The following is a 14,472-nucleotide window of genomic DNA, read 5'->3' on the forward strand; positions in this document are numbered from 1 at the left end:
AGCGGGGCTGTCTGTCAGAGAAGACTGCCTCCACGGAGTACTGCCGAGTCGTCTATTGGGAGAAGCGCGTTGTCTATCACACAGTCATGATACAAAGCGAAGGCGTCCATTGGATGTATAGCAGGGAGGGAGGCGGGAATAGGAGGAGAAATGTCGCGACGGGTCCCGGCGGCCATTGGTGATCGGGGCTGTCTATCAGAGGTTATAGTGGGGTCGGAAGTCTTGCCGCGATGTGGATTGGAGAGTGGGCCTGTCTGTCATTGAGCAGCTGAGCGAGGAGGGGGCGGGCAGAGCCAGTAGATTGGAGAGCAGGGATGTCAGTCAGATTGAGGGCGTGACGAAAAGCGGCGCGTCAGGGGAAGATGGCGGCGAGGAGTGTTGCCCTGTTGAGGCGGCTGGGGAGCTGCTATTGCAGGACTGGGGCTGAGGTGCAGGCCTTGGTTCCCCGCCGGGCCCTCGGACACTCTCCTCGCGATGAGGCTGCATCCTCCACCGTAGTCCAGGAGCCCGTCCTTGGTGTCGGGCATGGAGACGCTCCGCATCGCGAGGTCAACCTGTTTGATAAGGTGAGGAGGCGCCAGCTGCACGTTCCGGGGTGGAAGGGAGCTGGGGGACTTCACTCTGTGTCTGACCCCGGGAGTGTGTGATGTGACGGTGTGGAGGGAGATTCACTCTGCGTCTGACCCCGGGAGTGTGTGATGGGACGGTGCGGAGGGAGCTTCACCCTGTGTCTGACCCCGGGAGTGTGTGATGTGACGGTGTGGAGGGAGATTCACTCTGCGTCTGACCCCGGGAGTGTGTGATGGGACGGTGTGGAGGGAGTTTCACTCTGTGTCTGACCCCGGGAGTGTGTGATGGGACGGTGTGGAGGGAGTTTCACTCTGCGTCTGACCCCGGGAGTGTGTGATGGGACGGTGTGGAGGGAGTTTCACTCTGTGTCTGACCCCGGGAGTGTGTGATGGGACGGTGCGGAGGGAGTTTCACTCTGTGTCTGACCCCGGGAGTGTGTGATGGGACAGTGTGGAGGGAGCTTCACTCTGTGTCTGACCCCGGGAGTGTGTGATGGGACGGTGCGGAGGGAGCTTCACCCTGTGTCTGACCCCGGGAGTGTGTGATGGGACGGTGTGGAGGGAGCTTCACTCTGTGTCTGACCCCGGGAGTGTGTGATGGGACGGTGTGGAGGGAGCTTCACTCTGTGTCTGACCCCGGGAGTGTGTGATGGGACGGTGTGGAGGGAGTTTCACTCTGTGTCTGACCCCGGGAGTGTGTGATCGGACGGTGTGGAGGGAGCTTCACTCTGTGTCTGACCCCGCGAGTGTGTGATGGGACGGTGTGGAGGGAGCTTCACTCTGTGTCTGACCCCGGGAGTGTGTGATGGGACGGTGTGGAGGGAGCTTCACTCTGTGTCTGACCCCGGGAGTGTGTGATGGGACGGTGTGGAGGGAGATTCACTCTGTGTCTGACCCCGGGAGTGTGTGATGGGACGGTGTGGAGGGAGCTTCACTCTGTGTCTGACCCCGGGAGTGTGTGATGGGATAGTGTGGAGGGAGTTTCACTCTGTGTCTGACACCGGGAGTGTGTGATGGGATAGTGTGGAGGGAGCTTTATTCAGTGTCGGACCCTGGGATTGGGGCATAGAAAGATGTCAAAAGCTGGAGCATGATTAGAGGTTCAAAATCCCATGTGTCTCCACACTGTCCTCCACATTGTCCCATCACACACTCCCAGGGTCAGACAAGGAGTGAAGCTCCCTCCACGCCGTCCCATCACATACTGCAGATCAGGAACACTGACAAAAATGGTGTGATCCAGGTAGGGGATGGATAGTTGCACATATGGAGGACAATGCCATTTTCTCCACCCCTTCTGGGGGTGTGGGGTGCAGAGGAAACTGGGGTAATGGGGCTGCAGCTTGTTGTCTTGAAATGTGGTGGGGAGCCATAGTTCGTTGCTGGGTCAGAGGCAAAGACGACTGGGACACAGGGGGAACAGTTGACCTCGTGTTGGAGAATTCAGTTGTTCGTTGAAGGGGAACCCAAAGTGTTTTTCCTCCAGATTCTGTTGGGCTTCACCCCAGCAGCAGGGGCAGCCGAGGGTGTCGGACTGGCGCAGGAATGGAGAAGGCAGTAGCAACCAGAGTTGCAGATTAAACTCTGTGAACAGAGTGGAAGGGATCCATCATTAGTGTGTTTGATTAGGCCTTTCAGTATTCGGTCGGTTTCGGTGAGATCCAGAATCTGGTTATCACTGACGTGTGTTGTGAAGTTTTTTGAATTGTGGCTGCTGTGCAGTGTAAAGGCGGCGAAATTGCTGTCACAGACTAGTAAAACATTGCAGGGGAGAAATAACGATGTCGTGTTCTTGGACGATTCAGAAATCAGATGACAAAGGGGAAGAAGCCAAGAAGAACAGCACTTGGACTGGGACACTGCAGAGGTTCTGGCACAGGCAAACACGAAGCAGGCAGAGAATTTTTAGAGGCGTTCTCTTCTGAAAACCCCATAAACAAATGTATCAAAATAAATGCCATCTACGAACCCATGAGGGCCAAAAAACACAAGCCAATAGATTAGATTAGGTTCAACTTTATTGTCATTTTGCCGAGCACAGATACAAAGCCAATGAAATGCAGTTAGCATCTAACCAGAAATGGAAAGAATAGTGTTATTTACAAAATAACTACGAATAAAAAGTAAGTGCTACAGCACACAAATATAAAAGTACTGAGACAGTACAATATGGGTGCAATACTGCTTAGCGCTGTGATGTGAGGTTCAGCAGGGTCACAGCCTCAGGGAAGAAGCTCTTCCTGTGCCTGCTGGTGTGGGAGCAGAGGCTCCTGTAGCACCTGCCGGATGGGAGGAGAGTAAAAAGTCCATGGTTAGGGTGAGATGCATCCTTGATAATGCTCTTCACCCTGCCCAGGCAGCGTTTATGGTAGATTCAAGATTCAAAAAACTTTGTTGTCATTCTAACCGTACATCAGCTCTGCAGGGCGGAATGAGACAGCATTTCCCAGGAACAGTGTAATCATAACATAACAAACGCAACACTAAATAGTAAACTTAACAATAAATAGTAAAGCACAACAGCCACATGTCAGTTAAAATCAAGTTATAAGTGTCCAGTGCAAGTTAAAAGTGTCCAAAGCAGAGTCAGGTGGAGCAGTTATTTAGCAGCCTGACTGCCTGTGGGAGGAAGCTGTTTAGTAGCCTTGTGGTTTTAGTTTTGATGCTCCTGTAACGTTTGCCTGATGGCAGAAGAACAAACAGTTCATGGAGAGGGTGTGTTCTCAATGGTGGGCAATTGGGTGCTGATAATCTGCTGGGCAGTTTTCACCACCTGCTGGAGCGCTTTGCGGTCTGATACGGGACAATTGCCATACCACACTGAGATGCAGTTGGTGAGTATGCTCTCAATGGTACAGCGGTAAAAGTCCGTCAGTATCCTGGGGCAGAGGTGAGCTTTCTTGATGCTCCACAGGAAATAAAGGCGCTATTGTGCCTTTTTGATCTGGATGGAGGAGTTCAGGGACCAGGTGAGATCCTCGGAAATGTGGACAGCAAGGAATTTGAAGCTTGATACACGCTCCACTACAGCTCCGTTGATGTAGATGGGGACATGAGTGTGACTCCTGGCATGCCTGAAGTCCACAATGATCTCTTTGGTCTTCTGGGTGTTAAGGGCCAGGTTGTTGTCAGCACACCACGCGGCCAGGTGCTGGACCTCGTCCCTGTAGGCCGTCTCGTCATCCCCTCTGATCAGACCAACCACCGTGGTGTCGTCTGCGAACTTGATTATGGAGTTAGAACCATGTACAGGAACACAGTCATAGGTGAAAAGGGAGTACAGAAGAGGGCTCAGCACACAGCCTTGAGGCACGCCGGTGTTCAGGGTGAGAGTGGAGGAGGAGAGGTTGTCTAACTTAACTGATTGGGGTCTGTTAGTCAGAAACTCCAAGGTCCAATTGCAGAGGCATGATCTGATACCAAGCTGGCGAAGTTTGGTGATCAGCTTGGAGGGGATCACAGTATTGAATGCCGAACTAAAGTCAATGGACAGCATTCTGACATAAGAGCTGGGGCTGTCCAGATGGGTCAGGGCAGAGTGAAGTGCCGTGGAGATGGCGTCCTCTGTTGACCTGTTGGTGCGATAGACAAATTGATGGGGGTCCAAGGTTGAGGGCAGACAGGATTTCAGATGTGATAGAACCAGTCTCTCAAAGCACTTTGCAATGATGGGGGTGAGTGCAACTGGGCGGAAGTCATTCAGGCCCGTGGCAGTGGAATGCTTCGACACTGGCACGATGGTGGTGATCTTGAAGCTTGTAGGGACAACTGCCTGGGCCAGGGACGGATTAAAAATGTCCGTGAAGACCCCGGCCAACTGCCCTACACACGGCCAGGTATTCCATCCGGACCAGCTGCCTTCCGTACACTCACCCTGCTCAGGGTGGCACAGACATCGGAGGTGGAAAGTGAGAGAGGCAGTTCAGCAGGTGGGAGATCTGCTTTGAGGGTGACCTCCTTGTTCTCTCGGTCAAAGCGAGTGTAGAGGTAATTGAGCTCATCAGGGAGGGAAGCAGAGCTGGAAGGGGGCACAGTACTAGGTGGTTTGAAGTCTGTAATGACCTGTATGCCGTGCCACATGCACCGGGAGTCCGAGGAGTTGAAATGATCCACGATTCTCTGTTTGTATATGTGTTTAGCCTGAGAGATTCCCCTCCTCAGGTTGGCCCTGGCTGAGCTGTAAGTCTCCCGGTCTCCAGACCTGAAGGCTGAATCTCTGGCTTTGAGCAGTAAGCGAACTTCTCTGTTCATCCATGGTTTCTGATTGGAGAAAACTTTTATTTGTTTTAGAATTGAAAGATTCCCCAAAGGTTAACTTGCAGGTTGAGTTGGTCAAATGGAAGGCAAATGCGATGTTAGCATTAATTTCAAGAGGACTAGAATATAAAAGCGAGGATGTGGTGTTGAGGCTTTGTAAGGCACCGGTCAGACCACACTTGGAGTATTGTGAGCAGTTTTGGGCTGCTTATCTAAGAAAGAATGTGCTGAAATTGGAGAGGGTCCAGAGATGGTTCACAAGAATGAGTCCGAGAATTAAAGGGTTAAGTCCTTCCAAGGGGACTCAGTCCAAAACATCAGCTGTACTCTTTTCCATAAATGCTGCCTGGCCTGTTGAGTTCTTCCCACATTTTGCATGTGTTGCTTGGATTTCCAGCATCTGCAGATTTTCTCTTGTTTGTATTTTCTTTCTGTTTAGTGTTGGGCTCCTTTTATAAGAAAGGATGGGGAGGGGAGGGTCCAGAGGAAGTTCATGAAGATTATACTGGGAATGAAAGGGTTAACATGGGATTGTTTGATGGCTCTGGGCCTGTACTTGCTGGAGTTTAGAATGACCGGTGATCTCTTAGAAACCTATCAAATATTGAAAGGGCTGGATAGAGTGGACAGGGAGGGGATGATTCCTATAGTCGGAAGCCTAGGAGCAGAGGGCACAGCCTCAGAATGCAAGGATGCCACTTTAGAACAGGGATGAGGAGGAATTTCTATAGCCAGAGGGTGGTGAATCTGTGGAATTCATTGCCACGGACAGCAGTGGAGGCCAAGTCATTTAAAACAGAGGTTGATAGGTTCTTGATTAGTAGGTCCATCAAAAGTTATGGGAAGAAGGCAGGGGAATGGTGTTGAGAGGAATGATAAATCCGCCAAAACGGAATGGCTGAGCAGACTCGATGGGCCAAATGGCCTAATTCTGCTCCAGTGTCTGTCTGCTATCAGTGAGGCTGGGGGTGTTCAAAGTTCAAGGTATACTTGTTATCGAAGTACGTGTATGTCAGCACATATGACCCTGAGATTAATTTTCCTGCAGGCACACTCAGTTGCTAATTGGTTCGTTATCGCCAAATGTTCAAAGTGAATAGGAAATCGTGTGGAAAGCGTGTAGCTCAGGTGGGTGATGGTTGAGTTGTTCTCCGATCTTGGCCATTTACATGCAAGGGTTTCGTCACCGTACAAGGAGGCATCGTCGGTGCGTCAATAGCCTTCGATCTGGAAAATAGGAGCTGTTCTTCAGCCTGGTGGTGTGCGCTGTCAGGCGTTTGTATCTTCTGGCCGATGAGAGAGAGGAGAGGGGAGAGTGTCTGGAGCCGGTAGGAAGTAGACAGTGTAGACAGAGTCCATGGAGGGGCAGGCTGGTTCACAGCTTCTTGCAGTCTCAGAACAGCTGCCTTTCGGTGAAGATGGTGTGCCTGTAAAAAGTTGGTGAGGTTCATTGGGCAGGTGCCAAATTTCCTTACCCTTCCTTAGAGGGAGTCAAGATGTTGGTGAGCTTCCTCAGTACTGTCACGTACCCCGTGACGGGTTAAAGAACCAGCAGAAATGGAAAACACTTTGGAGTCCAGTATTACTATTAACTAATGGTATTTATTAGTAACTACGCAATACAGTAATATACATGCAGATAAATCAAAACAGATTAGCAATGATTATATATAAATAAGTATATCAGTAAGTGTGGAAATATATGAAAACCAAGCTTCTTCAAGTCTGGGGGTAACTAGATAGTCTTATGATGATGAGTAAAGTTCAGTTCAGTTTGTGGTATTGAGATGAGTAGTGATGGAGAGAGAGAGGGAGAGATTTGAGTCTTCAGGTGAGCTGACACCGTCAATCTTCCCGTTGTCCTCCAAATTCCTTTAGAAGTCACCGACTGTGACCACAACAAAAGGGGACCGTTCTTCTGTGGTGGAGCTATCAACCCAGGCGAGGGTTGGACGCACAATAACTCCCCACCGGTCACACCCTCTCCACACTGCGAGAGCCGCTGATCGATCCGCCAAAAACCCAATTTTTCTGTGAGCACAACAAAGCTCATTCAGTGTCCAAAATCACATGTCTCAGGTCTATCATCTGACCTATTTATCTCCCCGTACTGAGTACCAACTGTCATTCAAACAGCTCCTCCCTTCTCTGTCTTTAAGAACGTACAAGCAGGCGATGTCCTTGGGAAAGTATAAACAAACTGTGAGCAGTCTTCATTTCTCTCTCTCTTAAAAACAAGATGTTGGTGTTAAATAACTCTCTCTCTCTCTCTTTTCAAAAGCACAGTTCATAGGGGTAATCGAGCACAGTTCATTGGGGTAATTCAGGACCCTGTCACGGTACGCAGGTGGTGAAATTAAGACGAGGGAGTTAAATTCTTTGTGGAGAGTATGTAAGGGGGGGGGGAATGTTTTCTCCCTCCATGGGAGAGCGGAAGCCAATTTCTCCACCCCTCCTCCATAAGTCTGGCTGCAAATTGTTCCAAATCTGAGGGTGATGGGGGTCTCCCCTCCCATTCCTCCGTATACCCAGGGGCTAATGTGTGCTCTCAATACATGACATCGAGGTTGCCCATCCCACCCTGAACGCTCCTCCATTACTTATGCCGGGGTAAGCGGGGGGGGGGGGGGTTGCGGAGGAGAAGCATTCGTGTCAGAACTACAGGAGTCTTAGGTCAGACACCGCCAGGTTCAGGGACAGTTGTCACCCCTCAACCATCAGGCTCCTGAGGCAGTGTAGATAACGTCACTCACTTCAACTGTGGACTAACACTTCAATAGCATGCGGACTCATTCTCAGAACTTTACAACTCGTGGTCTCTATTATTTATTTACTTTTTGAAAATTATTTGTAGATGTTGTCTTTTGCACATTGGTTGTTTGTCAGTCTTTGTATAGTTTATCATAAATTTTATTTATTTCTTTATCTGAAGGTAGTATATAGTGATATACACTAAGTGGCTACTTTATCAGTTATCTCCTGTATCGAAAAAAGTGGCCACTGAGTATATGTTTGTGGTTTTCTGCTGCTGTAGCACATCCACTTCAAGTTTTGATGTGTACGTTCAGAGGTGCTTGTCTGCACGTTACTGTTGTAACCCATGGTTATCAGAGTTACTGTCGCCTTCCTGTCAGCGTGTACCATTCCTCCTCTGACCTCTCTTATTAACAGGGTGTTTTCGCCCACAGAACCGCCGCTCACTGGATATTTATTTTGTTTTTCACTCCATTCTTCTGTAAACTCTGGAAACTCAGGAGATCAGCAGTTTCTGAGATGCTCAAACCACCCCATCTGGCACCAAGAATCATTCCACAAAGTCACTTAGATCACATTTCTTCCCCCATTCTGATGTTTGGTGTGAACAACAACTGAACCTCTTGATCATGTCTGCGTGCTTTTATGCGTTGAGTTGCTGGAACGTGATTGGCTGATTAGATATTTGCATTAATGAGCAGGTGTACTTAATAAAGTGGCCACTGAGTGTAGACTTTGATAATAAATTTATTTTGGTTTTGAAAGCTGTTTGCCTCCAAAGTCCTCAGCTGGTAAACCCCTGTAATTTTCCACGATCTTCTCCACTGCCTATCACCACTCTTTTGGCAGCATCTGCAGACTAACTCACCCTGCTTTGAGCATTCACGTCTAAATCCTTGATCTTAGCGGCAAGTAGTAAAGGTCCCAACCCTGACCCCCATGTACCAGACACAGGCCTCCAGCCCAGGAAACAGCCCTCAACCACCACCTTCTGCTTCCAACCATGGGAGTCCAATCCACTGCCTCCCCCGGGATCTAACGCTAAGATCTGGATGATGGAATTGACGGCTTTGTGGGTGATGCAAAGATAGGCGAATGGGCAGGTAGCATTGAGTCTGCAGATTGGGAGAACCGGCAGATGGAATACCGTGTCGCGAAGTGTATGGCTGTGCACTTTCCCAGAAGGAATAAAAGTGCAGACTGTTTTCTAAACAGGGAGAAATCAGGGGTGCAAATGGACTTGGGAGTTCTCGTGCAGGATTCCCTGAAGGTTAACTTGCAGGAAGGCAAATGCAATGTTGGCATTCATTTCGAGAAGACTAGAATATAAAAGCTAGAATGTAATGCTGAGGCTTTATAAGGCTCTGGTCAGACCGCACTTGGAGTACTGTGCGCAGTTTTGGGCTGACACCTGCCAGGGTCCAGTGGAGGTTCACAAGAATGATTCCAGGCTTCATTTAAGGGTTAGTGGTTGATAGCTCGGGGCCTGTACTTGCTGGTGTTTAGAAGAACCGGGGGGGATCTCCTTGAAACCTACCGAATATTGAAAGGCCAAGATGGATCGGACATGGAGAGGATGTTTCCACACTAGGACGTCCCTTTAGAACAGAGATGAATACCTTTAGCCAGATGGTGGCGAATCTGTGGAAATCATTGCCAGGAATGGCTATGAAGGCAAAGTCACTGGGTATATTTAAAGTGGATGTTGATAGGTTCTTGATCAGTCAGGGCGTCAAAGGTTACGGGGAGAAGGCAGGAGAATGGGGTCGAGAGGGATAATACATCAGCCGTGATGGAATGGTGGAATGGAATCAATGGGCTGAATGGCCTAATTCTGCTCCTATGTGTTCCGGTCTCTCCAAGTGAGCTGCTCCCTCTCCTCATCCCTGGATCAGACTCACAAATTGGGATTACCGTGGCCATTCTCCATCTCCCTGGGTCAAGCCTGAACTGGGAAAGCTGTGCCTATCCCACCTTTCCTGCCTATCCCCTCCCCCACCCCTTTATCTTTCCCCTCACTGGCTTTTCACCTGGCACCTACCAGCCCTCTCCTTCCCACCCTCCCCCCACCTTCTTTATAGGGCCTCTGCCCCTTCCCTCTTCAGTCCTGATGAAGGGTTCCGGCCCAAAACATTGACTGATTGTTTCCGCGGATGCTGCCTGATCTGATTTCCTCCAGCGTGTTGTGAGTGTTTCTGTCTCTGTATTGATCTCTTCTCCCTGCTGTCTGACGTCCACTGCTTCCCGTCACAGAACCCGGAGTACCACGGCTTCAGCGCGGACCCTGTGGTGGATGTGTGGAACATGAGGCTGGTGTTCTTCTGCGGCGTCTCCGTGGCCATCGTTATAGGCTCTGCCTTCGTCCACTACTTGCCGGACCGAGGGTAGGTGATGCTCGTTCTCCATCCCGACGTCCACTGCCTCACTGACTGTCCCGAGGTGAGGCGCTCCCTTCTCACCAAGTGTCCACAGGGGATCTCTCCTCACCACCCCCTCCCACCATGAGGTGCCCACTCCTCACCACCCCCTCCCACCATGAGGTGCCCACTCCTCACCACCCCCTCCCACCACGAGGTGCCCGCTCCTCACCGCCTCCTCCCACTGCTCACCACCTCCTCCTGCAGCACATTGCTCCCTCTTCCTGCCAGGAATATTCGCCGCCGCCCAGTCCTGCGGCACTGAGCTCCCTGGTCGTCATCCACTCCCGCAGCCCGTTGGTCCCTCCTCAGCCCAGTACGGCCTGATGCACGCCTCCATTTTGCAGTCCCGCACCAGATCGCGCACTCAATGGCACTCCATCTGCTGCTCTCTGTAAGACAACAGTTGCCGGTCACAGTTGGTAGGGTCTGTCACTGTGCATGTGCTTGTTTGCTGAGACAAGGCTTCACAGCGTTAAGTCATGGATATAAAAATAGCGATGACCTCAATCACCGTCTCCCAGAAAAAGAAGCTGCTCCCTCATTAGGTAACCAGGTGTGCCGGATTCAGTCGGACAGAGCTGCTATCCAGAACATTTCTACCAATAATACAGGGAAAAGCATCAGACCCCACCTACCCTTTATAACATTGGGTCACTGTGTAGCACCAGGGTACGGTACCGGTGGGGACGGGTCTGTCAGTGTGTAACACAGGGGTACGGTACCGGTGGGGATGGGTCTGTCAGTGTGTAACACCGGGAGACGGTACCGGTGGGGACGGGTCTGTCACTGTGTAACACCGGGGTACGGTACCGGTGGGGACGGGTCTGTCAGTGTGTAACACAGGGGTACGGTACCGGTGGGGACTGGTCTGTCACTGTAACACAGGTACGGTACCGGTGGGGACGGGTCTGTCAGTGTGTAACACTGGGGTACGGTACCGGTGGGGATGGGTCTGTCACTGTGTAACACCGGGGTACGGTACCGGTGGGGACGGGTCTGTCACTGTGTGACCCCGGGGTACGGTACCGGTGGGGAGGGGTCTGTCACTGTGTAACACCAGGGTACGGTACCAGTGGGGATGGGTCTGTCAGTGTGTAACACAGGGGTACGGTACCGGTAGGGACGGGTCTGTCAGTGTGTAACACTGGGGTACGGTACCGGTAGGGACGGGTCTGTCACTGTGTAACACCGGGGTACGGTACCGGTGGGGACGGGTCTGTCGCTGTGTAGCACCGGGGTGTGATACCAGTGGGGACGGGTCTGTCACTGTGTAACACCGGGGTTCGGTACCGGTGGGGATGGGTCTGTCAGTGTGTAACACCGGGGTACGGTACCGGTGGGGACGGGTCTGTCACTGTGTAACACTGGGGTACGGTACCGGTGGGGACGGGTCTATCCATGTATAACACCGGGGTACGGTACCGGTGGGGACGGGTCTGTCAGTGTATAACACCGGGGTACGGTACCGGTGGGGACGGGTCTGTCACTGTGTAACACCGGGGTACGGTACCGGTGGGGACGGGTCTGTCACTGTATAACACCGGGGTACGGTACCGGTGGGGACGGGTCTGTCAGTGTATAACACCGGGGTACGGTACCGGTGGGGACGGGTCTGTCACTGTGTAACACCGGGGTGTGATACCAGTGGGGACGGGTCTGTCAGTGTGTAACACCGGGGTACGGTACCGGTGGGGACGGGTCTGTCACTGTGTAACACCGGGGTACGGTACCGGTGGGGACGGGTCTGTCACTGTGTAACACTGGGGTACGGTACCGGTGGGGACGGGTCTATCAGTGTATAACACCGGGGTACGGTACCGGTGGGGACGGGTCTGTCACTGTATAACCGGTACTGGATATTATTCGGGGTGCAGTCCCCTGATGTGCCAGCCTGTTCGTGGTTAGGACACCCTGCAGTTTGTCTCCTGAGCTATCGGTTTGTAAATGTGCAGGGGTCATCCCTGGCCTAGTTCTTGCCCTAGTTGTGCCAATGCATGAATTGTCTGTGAGGCTGGAGTGCTATGTGATTAAACACCGTTCCTCTTCTGTCCTTTCCGTTCACGTGTTCTTGTCCAAGGCCTTTCGCCTGTCCGTGGGTCAGGGGTGTGACGTAACTCCATTTGACCAGTGCATGCACTCCACATCGGCCACATTATCCCATCTCCAACATATCCACAAGTCCGGCGGGTGACGGAATCTCTTCACTTGTGTCAGGAGTGTGACCGGACACTTCCCACTTACCTGGGTAGAGTTAATCCACGCACGCTGCATCAGTCACATTACCTACTCCCATCTACAAGTCAGGAGTGTGATCGGACTCTCCCCACTCGCCTGGGCCAAGTGTTTATCCAGCAACTCCTGAAACTGCTTTTCCCCCTTTCTACCCCTCACCCCCTCCCTCACCATCCCCTCCCTTGCCTACGAACCCTCCCCTCGCTAACCCCCCTTCTGTTCCTTCTCCCCACTCGCCTTTTCACTCCCTCTAGCCCCTCACTCCCAACTTCTGCCCAAACACCACCCCCCCCCACAGGCATTAATCCGGATCCCTCACACCATTTCAGTAACTTCTCTTCCCTGATGTCCTCTCACTAATTGTCTCCCCGCTGATATTAATTAGCTATTTCTCTGCAGCGGGGAGAGCGTCACTGAGACAGGGAAGGGTGGAGGGATGGGCAGGGGGGGGGTTCACAGAGGGCGAAGGGCATAGGGGAGGGAGGGGGATATGGAGTCTGGATGGGGTTTAGGGTAGGGAGAGGGTCACAGAGACAGGGGGGCATGGAGAGGGAGGGGGATATGGAGTCAGGAAGAGGTGTAGGGGGTGAGGGGGTTATGGAGTTGGGGAGGGATGTAGGGTAGGAAGGGGGGGTCACAGACAGTGAGTGGTGGTTACTGAGACTGGGGGGGGGTGTAGGGGAGGGCGAGGGCCATGGTGATGGCCAGGTGTAAGGGAGGGAAAGGCTTCACAAAGACGGGGGGGGGGGGTGAGGTGGAGAGAATCACGGAGACGCTCCCTGCCTCTTTTCCCAGTATCTGTTGCCGTTCCAACAGGAACTGCGGACACATTCCCCAGGAGATGATAGGTCTCTGTGTTTGGCTGATAATGTATTCAGCTTCCTGAAATAGCTTCCTGAGGTGGTATTTTTATATCCTGATATTGCTGTAATGTGTCTCTGCATCTCTGCTCTCCCTGCACAGCCCGATATCTCCCCAGCAGCTTCCCACCCCTCCTGCTCCCTGTTGTCCCTCTCTAGGCAAGTTACTCTCCCCCCCTCCCCGATGCCCCCCTCCGACTCCCTCAACTATTACTCCCCCCCGTTGCCAGTGCCCCCTCCGCTATTCCCCCCGCTGTCAGTGCCCCCTCCCCACTGTTGTCCCCTCCCTGCCATTCCTCCCACATAATCATTGCTCCCACCCCCACCCGCAACTCCCAGATAGCCACTCCCTGGGTTGAGGGTCTCTCCTGTCCACCCAGAAGGTGTGACGGAGGGATTGAGTGGATTTCCCCGGTCCTTTATATGGTCAATCGGGCGCACCCTCCTTCCCGAGCCTCCTCCGCCGTCAGTGCTCACCTCCAGGCGCTCGAACCGTAAGCCGCCGCTCTCCCACCACCACCGCCAACCCTCCCACCCTGTCAGCACTAAAGAATCTTCTCCCTCTCTCTCCCCACCCTCAGGATGCGGCAGTGGGCCAGGAGGGAGGCCGAACGGCAGCTGAAGCAAAGAGAAGCCGAGGGGCTCCCAGCCATTAGCATGAACTACTTCAACCCGGACAAGATCATCCTCCCTCCCGAGGGTGAGGAGTGAGGGGAGGGCCAGGCCTGTCCTTTGACCGAGCGTGTCACTGCTGATAATAAAGTATTGAATTATCTCAGTGTTAGTCCTGTCTCACTTGGGCTGTCGAACACGCGGTACGGTTGTTGGTGCGGCTGTGCACGGTACAGTCGTCCAGTGCGCGGTACATTCGCTGGCATGGCGGCCCGTAGTACAGCCATCAGCACAGCTGTGCACAGTACAGTCGGTAGGCACGCAGGACAGTCGGCAGGTATATAGTACAGACATTAACGCGGCTGTGCCCAGTACAGTCGTCAGGCACACAGAGTTGCCGGCTCAGTTGTGTGTGGTACAATCGCCAGGCGTGCAATACAGCCATCAATATAACTGTTGTACAGGTATTAAGCATGCTGTACGGTTGTGCATAGCTCTGACTGTAAATAAGACAGTCTGCTTAACTATTGCAGTATTACAGGTTTGTCAGTCTGACCCAGTGACTGTCAGTGATCACATACTGGGCTGTGACCGTGTGGATGGGTCTGGCTGTTGGACATGGGTGGGGACGTGAATGTGTGGCTGACAGTGAGATGGCTGATGAGACTGTCTCACTGGGTGGAAGACCAGTGTGTACGTGATTGTGACACCAGACGTGTTCCCGTGTGTGTGTGTGTGTGTGTGTGTATGTGTCTGTCTGTTGTGTGA

The 14,472-nt window shown here is 52.3% G+C and overlaps 1 protein-coding gene across 1 annotated transcript; it reads left to right on the forward strand.

The window, feature by feature from the left end:
* Window positions 1–320: 320 nt before the first annotated feature.
* On the forward strand, window positions 321–13,870 carry ndufb11 (NADH:ubiquinone oxidoreductase subunit B11). Its single transcript, XM_072246612.1, has 3 exons — window positions 321–566; window positions 9,834–9,964; window positions 13,674–13,870. Exons 1-3 carry the CDS (start codon window positions 363–365, stop codon window positions 13,801–13,803), a joined length of 465 nt encoding a protein of 154 aa, XP_072102713.1. The 5' UTR covers window positions 321–362; the 3' UTR covers window positions 13,804–13,870.
* Window positions 13,871–14,472: the final 602 nt, after the last annotated feature.

The sequence above is a fragment of the Mobula birostris genome, chromosome 29, assembly GCF_030028105.1.
Source record: "Mobula birostris isolate sMobBir1 chromosome 29, sMobBir1.hap1, whole genome shotgun sequence".
NCBI lineage: Eukaryota > Metazoa > Chordata > Chondrichthyes > Myliobatiformes > Myliobatidae > Mobula > Mobula birostris.

Coding starts and splice junctions, on each gene's coding strand:
- ndufb11 (XM_072246612.1), top strand. CDS start 363: ATGGCGGCGAGGAGTGTTGCCCTGTTGAGGCGGCTGGGGAGCTGCTAT. Junction 567..9,833: donor AGGTCAACCTGTTTGATAAG/GTGAGGAGGCGC, acceptor TTCCCGTCACAG/AACCCGGAGTACCACGGCTT. Junction 9,965..13,673: donor CACTACTTGCCGGACCGAGG/GTAGGTGATGCT, acceptor CCCCACCCTCAG/GATGCGGCAGTGGGCCAGGA.